The sequence below is a fragment of the Octopus sinensis genome, linkage group LG3 (assembly GCF_006345805.1).
Source record: "Octopus sinensis linkage group LG3, ASM634580v1, whole genome shotgun sequence".
Classification (NCBI taxonomy): Eukaryota; Metazoa; Mollusca; class Cephalopoda; order Octopoda; family Octopodidae; genus Octopus; species Octopus sinensis.
In genome coordinates this window covers 24,563,082-24,579,713 of record NC_042999.1, presented here as the reverse complement: position 1 = coordinate 24,579,713, position 16,632 = coordinate 24,563,082, and the positions used below count along the sequence as shown (strand labels likewise).

Here is a 16,632-nt window from a genome sequence, read left to right as displayed (position 1 = left end):
ACTGAAACAAGTAAAAAGAGTAAAAGAGAGTTAATATCTTTATGTTCTGAGTTCAAACACCAGCAGATTTAACTTTGCCTTTCCTCCTGCAAAGCTTGATAAAGTAGATACTAGTCAAATGTCAATTAACTTGACTCTACTTCAAGTTTTTGTAAGATCAGTGGTTGTAGAGTGACAGAAGCAGTAGAGAATCAAAGGAAATTGCTCTTCTACATTCTTAGTTCAATAGTGTTGACTTTACTATTCACCCATAAAGAAGGGAATAAAGTTATGCTAAACAATCACTGGAGTCGATTCAACTAAATATATTCCTTCCCTAAAAATATGTGATTTAGAACAAATTAACCCTTTCGTTACCAACCCGGCTGAAACCGGCTCTAGTTCTGAGTACAAATGTCTTGTTTTCATAAGTTTTAAATTAAAATCTTCCACCAAACCTTAGTCACAATTTATGTTCCTAACACAGGCAGAATGATAACTAAGTTATTTTACTAAATTCTTTCTTATATTTAAAGTAATTGAAAGAAACACAGAGCATATCAAAATATATACAGTAACAAAAGGGTTAAGAAATCATTAGCATTATTAATAGAAGGGGGAAATGATATGGGCTAAATGGCTGTGTCTAGGATTCAAAACCTACTGAGTCTGGCTATTCCTTTCATCTAAAAATTGACCAAATATTCAGATATTGGGATCAACTAAATCAACTATACACACCTTTGCATGTGGCCTTGGGTGGAAATGAATGATTGTAATTAATATTATTATGAACAGGATGTTGTTGCTTAACCTTTAATCAGCCTTGATCAAGTAAAACTACGACTACTCTATCCTTATTTCATACATTATTTATCTAGAACTACATAATCCAATGTGTTCTTCCATTTTTTTAAGATAGTCAGATGTGATTTGAGGAAGATTTGTCTAGTATTTCTACAAATTGAACAAGCACATAATCACCACCTCCACCTCAATGAATTTATAAATATATAACTTTAGGTTGTTATCGCTAGGCCTAACTCATTGTAAAGTCAATACCACCATATCCGATATCCAGTCTACAGTGGAGAAGGCTAGCCACTGGATCTGGTTAAAAAGAGACGATGAGCGATGGCTAGAATGATACTGAGCTTTATTTGATAACCAGCTGATCTAGCAAGCGGGGCCTCATATCAGTGAGGGGGGCCGGTGCGCATTGATGCTGTCGAGAGGTTGGCCCCGAAACGGCATGCATTCTCTCCTGATGACCCCATACACTTGCTGGCTTCTGGTATACGGGGCTTTTGACTGGTAGCACTTGCATGTGCAAGTTATTTGCAAGACATATAATTAATATTGAATACTAAGGCGGCGAGCTGGCAGAAACGTTAGCATACCGGGCGAAATGCGTAGCCGTATTTCGTCTGCCGTTACGTTCTGAGTTCAAATTCCGCCGAGGTCGACTTTGCCTTTCATCCTTTCGGGGTCGATTAAATAAGTACCAGTTACGCACTGGGGTGATATAATCGACTTAATCCGTTTGTCGGTCCTTGTTTGTCCTCTCTGCATTTAGCCCCTTGTGGGCAGTAAAGAAATAAATATTGAATACTGATTATTTATGTTCACTTAGGAATGCTTTCTGTCTTCACTAATGTATTTAGATGGTATTCCTCACAATTAAGGGAATAATTATTATCATAATTATTGGTGTGGTGGAGTAGTCGGAATAATAGAATGGTGCACACAAAATGTATCCATAAAAGGTGAATACAAAAATAAAAACAAAATGCCTTATACAGTAAAAACAAAGTTTTAGCAGCATAGACAAGGAGATAGTAGTATTGAAAGTGGAAGATATTAACTCTCAACCAAATGAAAGCAATATTAGTGGTAGCAAATATATTACATTTCACAGTTTTGTTTTATTTGTCTGTTTCTTAGATGTTGTGGTTATTTTTATTTATTCCCAGCCCTGCCTCAGAGAACAGATCTATAGTCAAACATATTCCGGTTGTGATTATCCTGCTTTTTAGAGATAAGTGTGACACTATATTATTCAATGTATGAACTTTTCTTTTAATAAACAAGAATTAATAAGGTGGATGAATTAAGTAGATGAATTAAGTAATAGGCGCAGGAGTGGCTGTGTGGTAAGTAGCTTGCTAACCAACCACATGGACCGGGGTTCAGTCCCACTGCGTGGCATCTTGGGCAAGTGTCTTCTGCTATAGCCCCGGGCCGACCAATGCCTTGTGAGTGGATTTGGTAGATGGAAACTGAAAGAAGCCTGTCGTATATATGTATATATACATATATGTGTGCATATGTGTTTGTGTGTTTGTCCCCCTAGCATTGCTTGACAACCGATGCTGGTGTGTTTACGTCCCCGTCACTTAGTGGTTCAGCAAAAGAGACCGATAGAATAAGTACTGGGCTTACAAAGAATAAGTCCCGGGGTCGATTTGCTCGACTAAAGGCGGTGCTCCAGCATGGCTGCAGTCAAATGACTGAAACAAGTAAAAGAGAGAGAGAGAGAGAGAGAGTTACTAACCTGACTGCTGTGCTGGCAAGGATCTTACCCAGGTAAATACCAGTCTCTTTTGGTAAATTACAGTAACTTAGACTCAATGATGTCAGTGTAATATTGTCGCTGAGGCAACTAGATAGGTATTTGCAATCTGTATAACTCATACTGAAAGAGAAACAGTCATATTTATTACATTTTATGATGCGCATGTATGTGTGCACATATATTTAACCACAGATATCAACCTACAGAAGTTGTAAACTGTACATCAACAGAGTTTAAAGTCATTTATGACTAACCTATGTTGAGAAATACATTCTTCACCAGGAAAGGACTTTGCATACACAAGCATCTGCTTAACCTGTTTACTAGTGAGAATGTAGTCAATTTAGCTTTTGTGTCCACCAGATTCATAGGTGATCAAGTTCCTGGTGGGTTTTCTTAAGTCACCATTGCAGATTAACAAGTCATTAGCATCACAGAACTCCAGAAGCCTTGTTACCACCTCATTCCTAGAATGAAAGCCATATCTTCCATGTATACAAGAAATCCATTAGATCTCAATATCTTTGTTGAAATCACCAGCCACAATAATAATAAAGTCTTTGTCATCCATCATCAAGGTAATCCTCAGAAGGGATTCATAGAAATGATTCTTCAGTTAATCTGTCAGTACAACTTGTACAGAATATGCTGAGATAAAGGTTATTTTTGTATAATCTAATACAAATCTTAGCTTAACAATCATATCACATACTCTAACTACCTGAATCACTTTATCTACCCATATTTCTACTAAGAGTATGCCTACACCCACCTCATATCTTCACTGCTACCTATCCAGAAGAGTTTATACCTCTGCTGCACATGAAGAGTTTAGTAGAGGTTCTTCTCCATCTCACCTCTTGTACACAGCACACATCTACACATCTGGGTTATAACATTTCAACAACTTCACTTGACTGGATTTTCATTGTACCAACATTCAATGTGGCAGCTCCGAGGAAGCAGATTTTGGAAGGTCTGCTATAAATTACCTCCCTTCTTGTTCTTTGTTCTCTAACATATTAGATTTCTTGGGTCTGCTCTCTGAAAGGATAATAATTTTTTCAAGTCTTTTGTGAATTTCTGAGGTCTACTATGAATGATCTCCACTTAGTTATATCATCCTGATTTGACAAGATTTTACCAAATTTACTTGTGAAAATGCAGTGCCAGTAAAGAGAAGAGTGAAGGTATTTTTCAGCTTCATTTAAAAGATCAGTCATTAAACCTTTTTGAACTTTTTTCTGAATTTTCTGCTTTTTCTTATTGTTTTTTTTTTATTCTGTTTCTCTTTTTCTCCTTTTTCAGTCATGCCTGATTACAAATCTTTCCTAACTACCTTTGTCCAGCCGGTCACCATGATTGACCGCTAACTCTAAAAGTTTTTTAATTCTCTCTGTTTATTTCCTCCTGCTCCTTTCTGTTGAAGAGCGTAGGCTTGAAACATAAAAGACTTTCTCACCTTCCTGAACATCAAACTAATATACCTGCTTGTTGTTTATACACCTGTCTTCATCTTTTGTTTTTCTGTAAATTTCAACTACACACACACACACACACAACACACACACATAAATATGAAGGGGTACTGAAAAAGTTCCTGGTTTTAAGGGTATCACAAAAGGCTTGATTGGAGGCCAAACTTTTGAGTTCTTTTATAGGGCTTAGAAAAACTGAAGGACGACTGCAATAAGGGTGTGAATCTGAAAGGGGAATATGCTGAATAAAATCATTATTAACTGATCCTCCTGTATTTTCTTTTGTACAAAGCCAGGAACTTTTCTGCATCCACTCATACATATTCATGCATATGTTTATGTGTATATGTGTGTGTTTATATATATGTATGTGTGTTCACTTTCCCTCCTCTTTTCACTTCACTGTGTCCCTGTCATTTTTTCTCACCCCTCCTTATTTCTTCTGTCCCTTTGCCTCTACCTCTCTCTCTTCTCTCCCCATGTGACCAGTGTTCGGCCAAGCCTGACCTTTCTTTCATGGTTCGGCCATTGTCCATGCAACATCTATATTCTTTCCTGTGCCTGTGAAATCTTGTATCCCTGCTCTAAGGCTTTACTTCCACACAAGCCAGCTTAATTTAATTCGTCCATAGTTGAAAGACACCTGTTGTTATGTCCTGTTATTTGTATTTGCGTAACTTTCTCTGTTTTTTCCGTCCTTGTTTTCATATACATTCATTGCTTTCTTCCAAGGAATCTAATGCTCTTAGCTTAGTTTTTCCTTAGGGCTGGCCAAATTGGAGCAATCTCAAGTATAACCAGCCAAAATTGCAAAGATAATTTGGAACTCGACTGAGGAAAGAAAGCTCTGAATGATCCGTCCTTGTTTTCCTTGTATCGTCTATCTGGATGTTTTGTTGACCCTTCCTTGTATCATCTAACTGTCTGGATGTTTTATGTTCTTGTCTCATTTTGCATTTTATATATATATATATATATATATATATAGCGGTAAACATACACCTTGGTCTCTTATATATATATATAATGTGCTTTATGAGACTCTCTGAAACTGTGTATTGAGCACTGACGAAAAAATATCCAATGTTAACAAAAATCTTGAACTGAAGTGATTCTTGTTGAAATGTGAAATAATATTACTTACTCATTATAATCTAAGCAAATTTCAGTTAGAGATGTGCATACAGGGAGATATCTAAAAAATAAATGCATATATGGAGGAAAAAATTGATTTGTGTAATATACAAAAGCTTTAAATTTAAAGAACAAAATGAATTCATACAAATATAAGATTAGATCCCCAAATAGTGAGTATAATCAGTCGAAAAATGGAATAAATTGGTTTACCACAAGGACAGAAAACTTTAATAATGATTCAGTTAAAAATGGGTGCTTTTACGTGTTACTGGCATGGGTGCCATTTGCATGATAACGTCATCAAAGAAGCTTGAGAGGCGGTTGGATGGAACCTACACTCACCTCCTTATGAGAGCTCAAAATCTCTCGTGGAAACATCATCCAACCAAAATGCAAATATATGGGAAACTACCACCTGTGTCATCTCTTGTGAAAGGTAGGAGAGTCCAGTTTGCTGGACATTGTTGTAGAGCTGAAAACGAGGCAATTTCTCCTCTTCTCCTCTGGAAGCCATCTACTCACAATACCAGAGGGTGCATACTCTCCTACCCTGATGTAATCTCCAGGGATACAGGCATCCAACAACCGGACCTCCATAATGCCATGATGGACCGTGAAGTCTGGCGTAGCATAGTAAATTCCATTGTCTCGACCACGGTCAAACAATGATGATGACGATGCCATTTGCATGCCACTAGTATCTGCCACGACTGTGATTTCACTTGACTTGATGGGTTTTCTCTCTCTCTCTCTCTCTCTATATATATATATATTATATACAGAATAGGAAGGGTTTAGGCCACTGATGATCTAAACTAATAAGTATGCAGTATGATTGCTCCAACTGATAAGCCTATTTCTGAGTCAGTAGATATCCTGCCTTGGTTTTTGCTTTCCTCTTCCTTAACTTTAGATATATATATATATATATATATATATATATATATATATATATATATATATATAGATAGATAGATAGATAGATAGATAGATAGATAGATAGATAGCTAATGTGTGGCTAATTCTAAGGAAAATAGGTTGCCCAGAAAAATTTGTAAACATGATCAAGGCTTTGCATCAAGATATGAAAGCTAGAGTTAATTTTGGTGGTAGGCTTTCTGATTCTTTTACCATGGAAAATGGAGTAAAGCAAGGAGACCTTGATGCACCCACTCTCTTTGCAGTATACCTTGTTGTGTTGTAACATGCCTGTAAAAACTCTGAGGAGGATATTTGCATAAAATATCAAACACCAGGGAATGTTTTTTAATCTGACCAAACTGATAAATATATATATATATATATATATATATATATATATATATGTATGTATGTATGTATAAATATGTCTCTCTCTCTATATATATATATATAAATACATGATCCCAAAACTAGACTAATTTCACTAACTGAAAATCTGGACACATGCGCAAAAACCAAATCTCTTAAATTTTTTGTCCTCCCACTCTATCAATGTGCAGACAATATCCCAAACCAAACAAGAATTTATAACAAAAGTTTTTTTATTAAAAAATCCAAGCTACTACTGAAGAGGCTATAAAAAAACATCAGTTATATGTGTTTTGCCCTTTCCTATGAAGAAATTATTGTAGAATGTCTATTTGCACTCTACTTAAGAAAACCAGAATTTATGAAGCAGCTATCATCTATCTTATTTACTCCCCACTTCATTATCTTGTTTACCCCACACCTTGTTAATAAAGAAGCGATATATTTTAACATGTTCAACAGGAGTGAACTTGTTAACATTAGTCTCTGACAGAATAATAATCAATAATTATCTCTAACACTTTTAGGTAAACAATTACTATATCACTTATTCAATTCTCTCTTTTATAACTGTCATATGGCATATTCAATGGAGAAAAACTTTTATGTGACTTTTTCATGTAATGTTGACATGAGTGTAATACACGAACATTGACCAATCAATTTGCAGATTAATGGATAGCATTCTGAGCCACTTCCATACATTAAAAACATACTATCTTTATAACAGCAACCAGAATAGATAGAATTTGCAACAGCTCCATATACTTATGCACTTTTGAAAATCTAATGTAAATATAACTCAAATTAATACTAATATATTTTTGTACATTTTTAACGTCATTTCTTCTATTCTTTCACTTGTATGGTTTATAAACAAGATATATATATATATATATATATATATCATCATCATCGTTTAACGTCCGTTTTCCGCGCTAGCATGGGTTGGACGGTTTGACCGGGGTCTGGGAAGCCAGGGGCTGCTCCAGGCTCCAGTCTGATCTGGCAGAGTTTCTATGGCTGGATGCCCTTCCTAACGCCAACGACTTCATGAGTGTAGTGGGTGCTTTTTACGTGCCACCTGCACAGGTGCCAGGGGGGTGGGTCCGGCATCGGCCACGATCGGTTGGAGCTTTTTAATGTGCCAGTGGCAAGGAAGCCAGCCAAGGTGGCACTGGCAACGGCCACGTCCGGATGGTGCTTTTTATGTGCCACTGGCACAGAAGCCAGTCAGGGCGGCGCTGGCATCGGCCACGTTCAGATGGTGCTTTTTATGTGCCACTGGCACAGAAGCCAGTTGGGGCGGCGCTGGCATCGGCCATGTTCGGATGGTGCTTTTTATGTGCCACCAGCACAGGTATCACAACTACTATTTCCATTGATATTTATTTCGATGTTCATGTTCATGTTCATGTACTTGACTCAACAGGTCACCTCAAGCACAGCGGGACGTTCTGGGATTCAAGGGGCTATGCGGAACTGGTGCAGGAAGCAGCCCGGGTGTTTGCAGTCACAGCATATCTCCAGAGATCTTGGTCCTTCGCCATTGCCTCAGTGAGGCCCAACCCTCTGAGGTCATGCTTGACTACCTCATCCCATGTCTTCCTGGGTCTACCTCTCCCCCTGATACCTTCAACTGTTTGGGAGTGGCACTTCTTCACACATCTCTCCTCATCCATCCGCAGTACATGACCATACCATCGCAAGCGTCGCTCTTGCACACCACATCTGATGCTTCTTATATCCAGCATTTTTCTCAGGGTGCTTACACTCTGTCATGCATGCACACTGACATTACACATCCAGCGGATCATGCTAGCTTCATTTCTTTCAAGTCTACGCATGTCCTCTGCAGTCACAGCCCATGTTTCACTACCGTGAAGCATGGCAGTTCACACACATGCATCATACAATCTACCTTTCACTTTGAGTGAGAGACCCTTTGTCGCCAATAGGGGTAGGAGCTTTCTGAACTTTGCCCAGGCTATTCGTATTCTAGTGGTGATACTCTCTGAGCATCCACCTCCATTACTAACTTGGTCACCCAGGTAGCGGAAACTATCAACTACTTCTAGTTTCTCCCCCTGGAGTGTGATGGAATCTGTTTTCTGATTGTCTGTGGTGTCTATTGTCCCTGTGCATCTGCCGCACATGAAAGCTATCTTATCAGTTAATTTCCCTTTAATGTTGCTGCACCTCTTATGCGTCCATAGCTTACATTGGGTGCATCTTATGGAGTTTCTACCTACACCTTTCCTACAGATCGAGCAGGGCCACCTGCCCGAGGGTGTGTGTGCTGAGTTCGCCTTTCTGCTTACTATAACTTTGGTCTTTGCTACATTTACTCTAAGGCCCTTTGATTCTAACCCTTGCTTCCACACCCGAAATTTCTTTTCTAGTTCCGGTAGTGATTCTGCTATGAGAGCCAGGTCATCAGCATAGAGGAGCTCCCAGGGGCATCCTGTTTTGAATTCCTCTGCTATTGCCTGGAGGACTATGATGAATAAAAGGGGACTGAGGGCTGAGCCTTGGTATACACCTACTTCTACCCGGAATTCTTCACTATATTCGTTGCCAATCCTAACCTTGCTGACAGCCTCTCTGTATAGAGCCTGTACAGCCCTTATTAGCCATTCGTCAATCTCCAGTTTCCGCATCGACCAGATAAGGGAATGGGGAACCCTGTCAAAGGCTTTCTCCAAGTCCACAAAAGCTATGTAGAGGGGTTTATCTTTAGCTAGGTACTTCTCCTGCAGTTGTCGGACCAGGAATATAGCACCAGTGGTGCTTCTACCCAGCACAAAACCGAACTGCATCTCATCTAAGCAAATTCTCTCCCTAATGAGATGGGTTATGACCCTCTCTGTGACCTTCATCACCTGATCCAACAGTTTAATACCCCTGTAGTTATTTCTATCTAGAGCATCACCCTTACCCTTGTAGCAGTTGACTATGGTGCTGCTATGCCAGTCATTGGGTATGACTCCATTATGAACTACCTGGTTTACAATGCGGGCCTACATAGCCAGCTGTTTTAAGCATCTCAGCAGTGATTCCTGATGGGCCGGGGGCTTTACCTGGTTTCATATCCTTAATTGCCTTAACTACAAGGGAGCTGTCTATTCGGGTAGCTGGTCCCTCTACTGGGTCAACATTTGGCAGGCTCTCCTCCTCCCATTCATTCTCCTCATTCAGCAGTCTTTCATAATGGCTTCTCCAAGCCTCTTTCTTTTCACCAACAGTAAAAGCAAGTGCCCCATCATCCATGCGGACACATTTCTCTCCTGTAACATCACTATTTTCTCTCACACACTGTCTGGCAATCCGAAATACCTCAGCTCTTTGGTCCTCACGTCGCTGGACATTGGCAAACTTCTTCTTTTCTGCTACATCTTTGGCTATGTATACCTGCCGCCCAGCCTCCCTTTTGGCTACCTGGTACAGTTCCCTGCTACACCTATCCCTCCAGGCTTTCCAGGCCCATCTCTTTGCACCAATGGCTTTGTCTACTGCACTATTCCACCACCACGTAACTCTAGGTCTGGAAGGGACTTTGCACCATCCACAGACTCGGCCTGTGGCACTCAGCAAGCTATGTATATATATATATATATACGACCTATTGAGGCAAGTGAAATCAAATCAAATCAAATTAATCAATCAAAAGCAAAAGCAAAATCAAATTCGATGACTGGCATCCATGCTGGCAGGGTGCAAAGAGCACCATATAATTAATCAAGTACATTATATACCCAGCTGGAAATTTTGGTTATATCCTTTAAGTATTACTGATACCATGAGTTTACTGTAAGATATACTCATTAGGTTATTTTTGTATTATCTGAAATAGCATATCTGTATATCGATTAATCCTCCAAAATTGAAAATTAACTTTTCATCCGAAGACCCGGCAAGACTAGTCAGGCCATAACCCGTGGCCCCTACCTGGGACGTAGTCAGTCCACCTGTGCATACCTTCCTTCTTGTGACACTTGTGAAGACCTGTTGAGGCAAGTGAAAATCAAAACAAATCAAAATAGATGAACATCAATGGAATTTGTATCTTTGTGGTACCAGTGCTGGTGGCACACAAGAAAATCATCCGAACGTGGCCGTAGCCAGTACCGCATAGACTGGCCTCCGTGCTTTGGGGACGTAACAAACACCATCCGATCGTGGCCGTCCGCCAGCCTCATCTGGCACCTGTGTCGGTGGCACATAAAAACACCATCCGAGCGTGGCCGTCTGCCAGCCTCGTCTGGCACCTGTGTCGGTGGCATATAAAAACACCATCCGAGCGTGGCCGTTCGCCAGCCTCGTCTGGCACCTGTGTCGGTGGCACATAAAATCACCCACTACACTCTCGGAGTGGTTGGCGTTAGGAAGGGCATCCAGCTGTAGAAACACTGCCAGATCTGACTGGCCTGGTGCAGCCTTCAGGCTCCCCAGACCCCAGTTGAACCGTCCAACCCATGCTAGCATGGAAAACGGACGCTAAATGATGATGATGATGATGATGATATTCTATTCCAGATAATACAAAAATAACCTAATGAGTATATCTTACAGTAAACTCATGGTATCAGTAATACTTAAAGGATATAACCAAAATTTCCAGCTGGGTATATAATGTACTTGATTAATTATATCCTACTTTAGTTAATACTTATATCTATTAAATATGAAGGAACTTCACATGTTTCAATATTGGGAGATTACAATATATATATACATATACACAACTGTATACCTATATACACACATACATAAATACATATATGCAATTGTCAGATTTACAATTATTCCAACACATCTTCAGGTTCTATTTCAAAATATTATATATCTAATTTTTCATTCCTTTAAAATAAGCAATACGATTAAGCATAAAGATTAAAAATTACGAATTAAAAATTAAAAATTAAGAATAAAATTATACTTTGTAATATTAAGAATAAAAATTTATAAATTATACATTATAAATATGAATTAGTATATATATATATCAATCATGTAAAATCAAGTATATGTCAAATACAGAATGTGAGATATAAGATTAAACATCAGAATAAAAATGTCTGTGTTTAAATGTGATATATATAGGCGCAGGAATGGCTGTGTGGTAAGTAGCTTGCTAACCAACCACATGGTTCCGGGTTCAGTCCCACTACGTGGCATTTTGGGCAAGTGTCTTCTACTATAGCCCCAGGCCGACCAATGCCTTGTGAGTGGATTTGGCAGACGGAAACTGAAAGAAGCCTGTCGTATATATGTATATATATATATATGTATGTATGTATGTATGTGTGTGTCTGTGTTTGTGTCTGAGTTTGTCTCCCTAGCATTGCTTGACAACCAATGCTGGTGTGTTTACGTCCCCGTCACTTAGCGGTTCGACAAAATAGACCGATAGAATAAGTACTGGGCTTACAAAGAATAAGTCCCGGGGTTGATTTGCTCGACTAAAGGCAGTGCTCCAGCATGGCCGCAGTCAAATGACTGAAACAAGTAAAAGAGTATATAACAAGAAAAATTCAAATACATATCTTCTTTTTTTTTGCTGGTACTAAAATTAGTGGTTTGAGGCAGAAGATAGCAGGGAACTATGGGTATTTATAGGTGATTAGAACCGGGGGGGGGGGGTAATTACACTATACATAGTTTTAATTTTAAATTATCCTCTATTATTACTTTAAAATTTACCTATATTGGGAGGTATATCTAATTTGTTATATAATTTTAGTAATATTTAATTCATATATTTATTTTAATTAAATTATTGCATTATTTAGTTATTTTTTTATTTATTTATATAGTCTGTTCAAGTGCTTTAGAAATAAAATGATGTTGCTATTTTATTCAGGGGTTGGGGGATCAATACTTCCTTTTACTAAATGTAAAATGACTTTGGTGCCTACATTTTACTCCTTGTTCGTCATGTGTGTTTAGTAATTTATCTCTATACTGTAGTAGTTTCATAAATTCAGTTATGCAAGGTAAACACATTTTATTCCCAATATTATAGGAGTGGGGTCTCCCTCTCTCTCTCTCTCTCTCTCTCTCTCTATATATATATATATATATATATATATTAAGCGTTTTGTTTGGATAGCTTGATCTGTTCTCCCTTCGTTCCCCTATTCTCTAAACATGGCGACTTCACGCATTGCATTTTTAAAGTTTATTTTCCTTCAGGGCCATCTTCGATGTTTATCCATTCTCCTCCGAAATATGCTCCCTCGTCTCTTACCGTATTTTTTTTCATTATTTATCTATTCTCATTCTCTACCGTATTTTTTTTTTTCATTATTTATCTATTTCCATTCTCTACCGTATTTTTTATTATTTATCTATTTTCATTCTCTCTCTGGCTTTCATTCAGTCATTTATCTAATTAATTATTTTTCCCCCTCAAATATAGTATTCAAACTAGTTGCTTCGATTTTGTCGCCCGCCCTCCCACCCCCACCACCAATACCGGAAGTTTCTACCCTAATACCGGAAACTACCCCCTCCCCCACTAGCACCTATGTAGGGTTTATCTGAACATATAGCGCAAAAATTGTGAAAAGTATGCAGGTTGTAGTCTAGAGTTTCCATATGAAATCTGCCAAATGCAAGCTTTCTTTTCAGGTACATGACACTGCTGTCCCTCGTCCCAGGGTCTCTGATGCCCACACCTCCCAAACCCTCAGAGTTGGCACGCTCAACGTTGGCACATTGAAAGGTAGGTCTGGAGAGATTGTAGAGCTGCTTGAACGGAGACGTGTGGATGTATGCTGTATCCAGGAAGTAAGGTGGAGAGGAGGTTCTGCTAGGCTCCTCACGGGCAAGGAACACAGGTACAAGATTTTCTGGGCAGGGAACATTGACGGTGTCGGGGGCGTGGGTATACTTCTCGCGGAGAAATGGATAGGTAAGGTAATCGAGGTAGTCAGAATAAGTGACAGAGTAATTAAAATTAGATTAGTTCTTCACCATAGGACAGCTACCATCATCTCGGCATATGCCCCTCAACCAGGGCTACGGAAGGACAAAAAGACCAATTCTATGACACCCTATTGCGGACTACCTCATTGACAAATGACAGTGACCTTCTCTTCGTGGCAGGTGATTTCAATGGACATGTTGGACGACATGTCAGGGGCTTCCATGGCATCCATGGAGGCCACGGTTTTGGCTCTCGAAATGAGGAGGGAACCAGGCTGCTGGAGTTCTGCGATGCAAATGACCTTATGGTCTGCAATACCCACTTCAGGAAACCCACCTCTCACCTAGTCACCTACCGTTCTGGCAGACACACCAGCCAGATTGACTACATCCTTGCCAGAAAAAGGGAAAGAGGGCTGATTATAAATGCCAAAACCTTCCCAGGCGAAGAATGTACTCCCCAACATAGATTAGTAGTTAGCGACTTCAGGATCAGAGCTAAATGGTCGCCAGAAGAAGACCAGCTTGGAGGAGAAGGGTCTGGAAGCTTAAAGATCCTGCAAATGCACAGAGATTTAGAGACATACTACTCGAAGCCTCTGACGAAATAGAAGGGGATATAGCTTCACTTAATGTGGAAGACAACTGGAGATTCCTACGGGACAATCTGCTGACAGCCACTGACCAGATCTGTGGATGGAGCAAAGTACCATCTCGACCCAGAGTAACATGGTGGTGGAACACGGTGGTTGACGGGCTATTAGACAAAAGAGACAGGCTTGGAAGGACTGGAAGAACGGTGGTAGCAGGGAATTGTATCAGACAGCCAAAAGGGAAGCTAGGAGACAGGTTTATATAGCCAGAGGGGAAGCGGATAAGAAAAAATTTGCCAATGTTCTGAGCCGTGAGGATGAAAGACTTGAGGTATTTCGTGTTGCAAGACAGTGTGTGTGAGAGAGAATCGTGATGTGGTAGGAGAGAAGTGTGTTCGCATGGATGATGGTTCACTTGCGCTAAATGAGGATGCAAAGAGAGAGGTTTGGAGATGCCACTATGAAAGTTTGCTGAATAAAGAAAATGAATGGGATAAAGAGAGTCTGCCAAATGTTGACCCAACAGAGGGACCAGCTATCCGAGTTGATAGTTCCGTAGTAGCTAAGGCAGTTAGGAGCATGAAGACAGGGAAAGCCCCAGGCCCATCAGGAATTACTGCAGAGATGCTCAAAATATCTGGCAGTGTCGGCTATAACCTAGTCACCCGTATAGTCAACCAGGTGATACACGAAGGAGTCATACCCAATGACTGGTGTAGCAGCATACTAGTCAACTGCTACAAAGGTAAAGGTGATGCCCTGGATACAAATAATTACAGAGGTATCAAGCTGTTGGATCAGGTAATGAAGGTTACGGAGAGGGTCTTAGCCCAACTAATTAGAGAGAGAGTTAGTTTAGATGAGATGCAGTTTGGGTTTGTCCCAGGGAAAAGCACCACTGATGCTATATTCCTGGTAAGGCAGCTGCAGGAGAAATACCTAGCCAAGGATAAGCCCCTGTACCTGGCTTTTGTTGACATGGAGAAAGCCTTTGATAGGGTCCCCCGATCCCTCATCTGGTGGTCAATGAGGAAACTAGGGATAGATGAATGGCTGGTGAGGGCTGTGCAAGCCATGTACAGAGATGCCGTAAGTAAGGTTAGAGTTGGCAACATGTACACAGAAGAATTCAAAGTAGAGGTTGGGGTCCACCAGGGTTCAGTACTCAGCCCCCTCCTATTTATCATAGTCCTCCAGGCAATAACGGAGGAATTCAAGACCGGTTGCCCCTGGGAGCTCCTCTATGCTGACGACCTCGCTCTAATCGCTGAGTCACTATCAGAACTGGAGGAGAAGTTCCAGGTGTGGAAGGAGGGTTTAGAATCGAGGGGCCTTAGAGTCAACCTAGCTAAAACCAAAGTACTAATAAGTAGAAAGGTAGAAAACCCACAAATATCATCAGGAAGATGGCCCTGTTCGATCTGTAGAAAAGGTGTAGGTAGAAACTCTATAAGATGTACCCAGTGTAAGCTATGGACACATAAGAGGTGCAGCAATGTCAAAGGTAGGCTAACTGGGAAGATAGTTTTTGTATGTGGCAGGTGCTCTGGAGCACTGACCTCCGAAAATCTGCAGAAAACAACTTCTGTCACTTTCCGGGGAAAAAACTAGAAGTAGTTGATAGTTTCCGCTATCTAGGTGACCAAGTCAGTAGTGGGGGTGGGTGCGCTGAAAGTGTAACTGCTAGAATAAGAATAGCCTGGGCAAAGTTTAGGGAGCTCTTACCTCTGCTGGTGACTAAAGGCCTCTCGCTCAGAGTAAAAGGCAGACTGTATGATGCATGTGTACGAACAGCTATGCTACATGGCAGTGAAACATGGGCCGTGACTGCTGAGGACATGCGTAAGCTCGTGAGGAACGAAGCCAGTATGCTCCGATGGATGTGTAATGTCAGTGTACTTACTCGACAGAGCGTTAGTACCTTGAGAGAAATGTTGTACCTAAGAAGCATCAGTTGTTGTGTGCAAGAGAGACGATTGCGCTGGTATGGTCATGTGGCGAGAATGGATGAAGAGAGGTGTGTGAGAAAGTGCCAATCCCTAGCAGTTGAGGGAACCCGTGGAAGAGGTAGACCCAGGAAAACCTGGGACGAGGTGGTGAAGCACGACCTTCGGACGTTAGGTCTCACCATGGAAATGACTAGAGACCGAGACCTATGGAAGTATGCTGTGCGTGAGAAGACCCGGCAAGACTAGTGAAGCCATAATCCGTGGCCCCTACCTGGGACGTAGTCAGTCCACCTGTGCATACCTTCCTTCTTGTGACACTTGTGAAGACCTGTTGAGGCAAGTGAGAATCGAATCGAATCGTATCAAATCAAATCGAACCAAATCAAAATAGATGAACATCAATGGAATTTGTATCCTTGTGGTACCAGTGCCGGTGGCACATAAGAAAACCATCCGAACGTGACCGTAGCCAGTACCGCAATGACTGGCCTCCGTGCTGAGGGCACGTAACAAAAACACCTCCGAGCGTGGCCGTCCGCCAGCCTCGTCTAGCACCTGTGTCGGTGACACATAAGAAAACACCATCCGAGCGTGGCCGTCTGCCAGCCTCGTCTGGCACCTGTGTCGGTGGCACATAATAAAAAACACCATCCGAGCGTGGCCGTCTGCCAGCCTCGTCTGGCACCTGTGTCGGTGGCACA

At 40.7% G+C, this 16,632-nt stretch overlaps 1 protein-coding gene across 3 annotated transcripts in view; it reads right to left on the bottom strand.

Annotated features, from left to right (window-relative positions):
• Window positions 1-16,632, bottom strand: part of LOC115209065 — a 72,535-nt gene that overhangs the window by 41,137 nt on the left and 14,766 nt on the right. For all 3 annotated transcript variants that reach the window (XR_004998163.1, XM_036500910.1, XM_036500909.1), the window contains 2 exons: window positions 5,177-5,227; window positions 2,534-2,674 (listed from right to left, as the gene is read on the bottom strand). Coding sequence is in view for 2 of the 3 variants with exons in the window: in XM_036500910.1 (XP_036356803.1) it covers window positions 2,534-2,674; window positions 5,177-5,227 (192 nt within the window). In the remaining variant the exon portion in view is untranslated. The remainder of the gene's footprint in view (window positions 1-2,533; window positions 2,675-5,176; window positions 5,228-16,632) is intronic.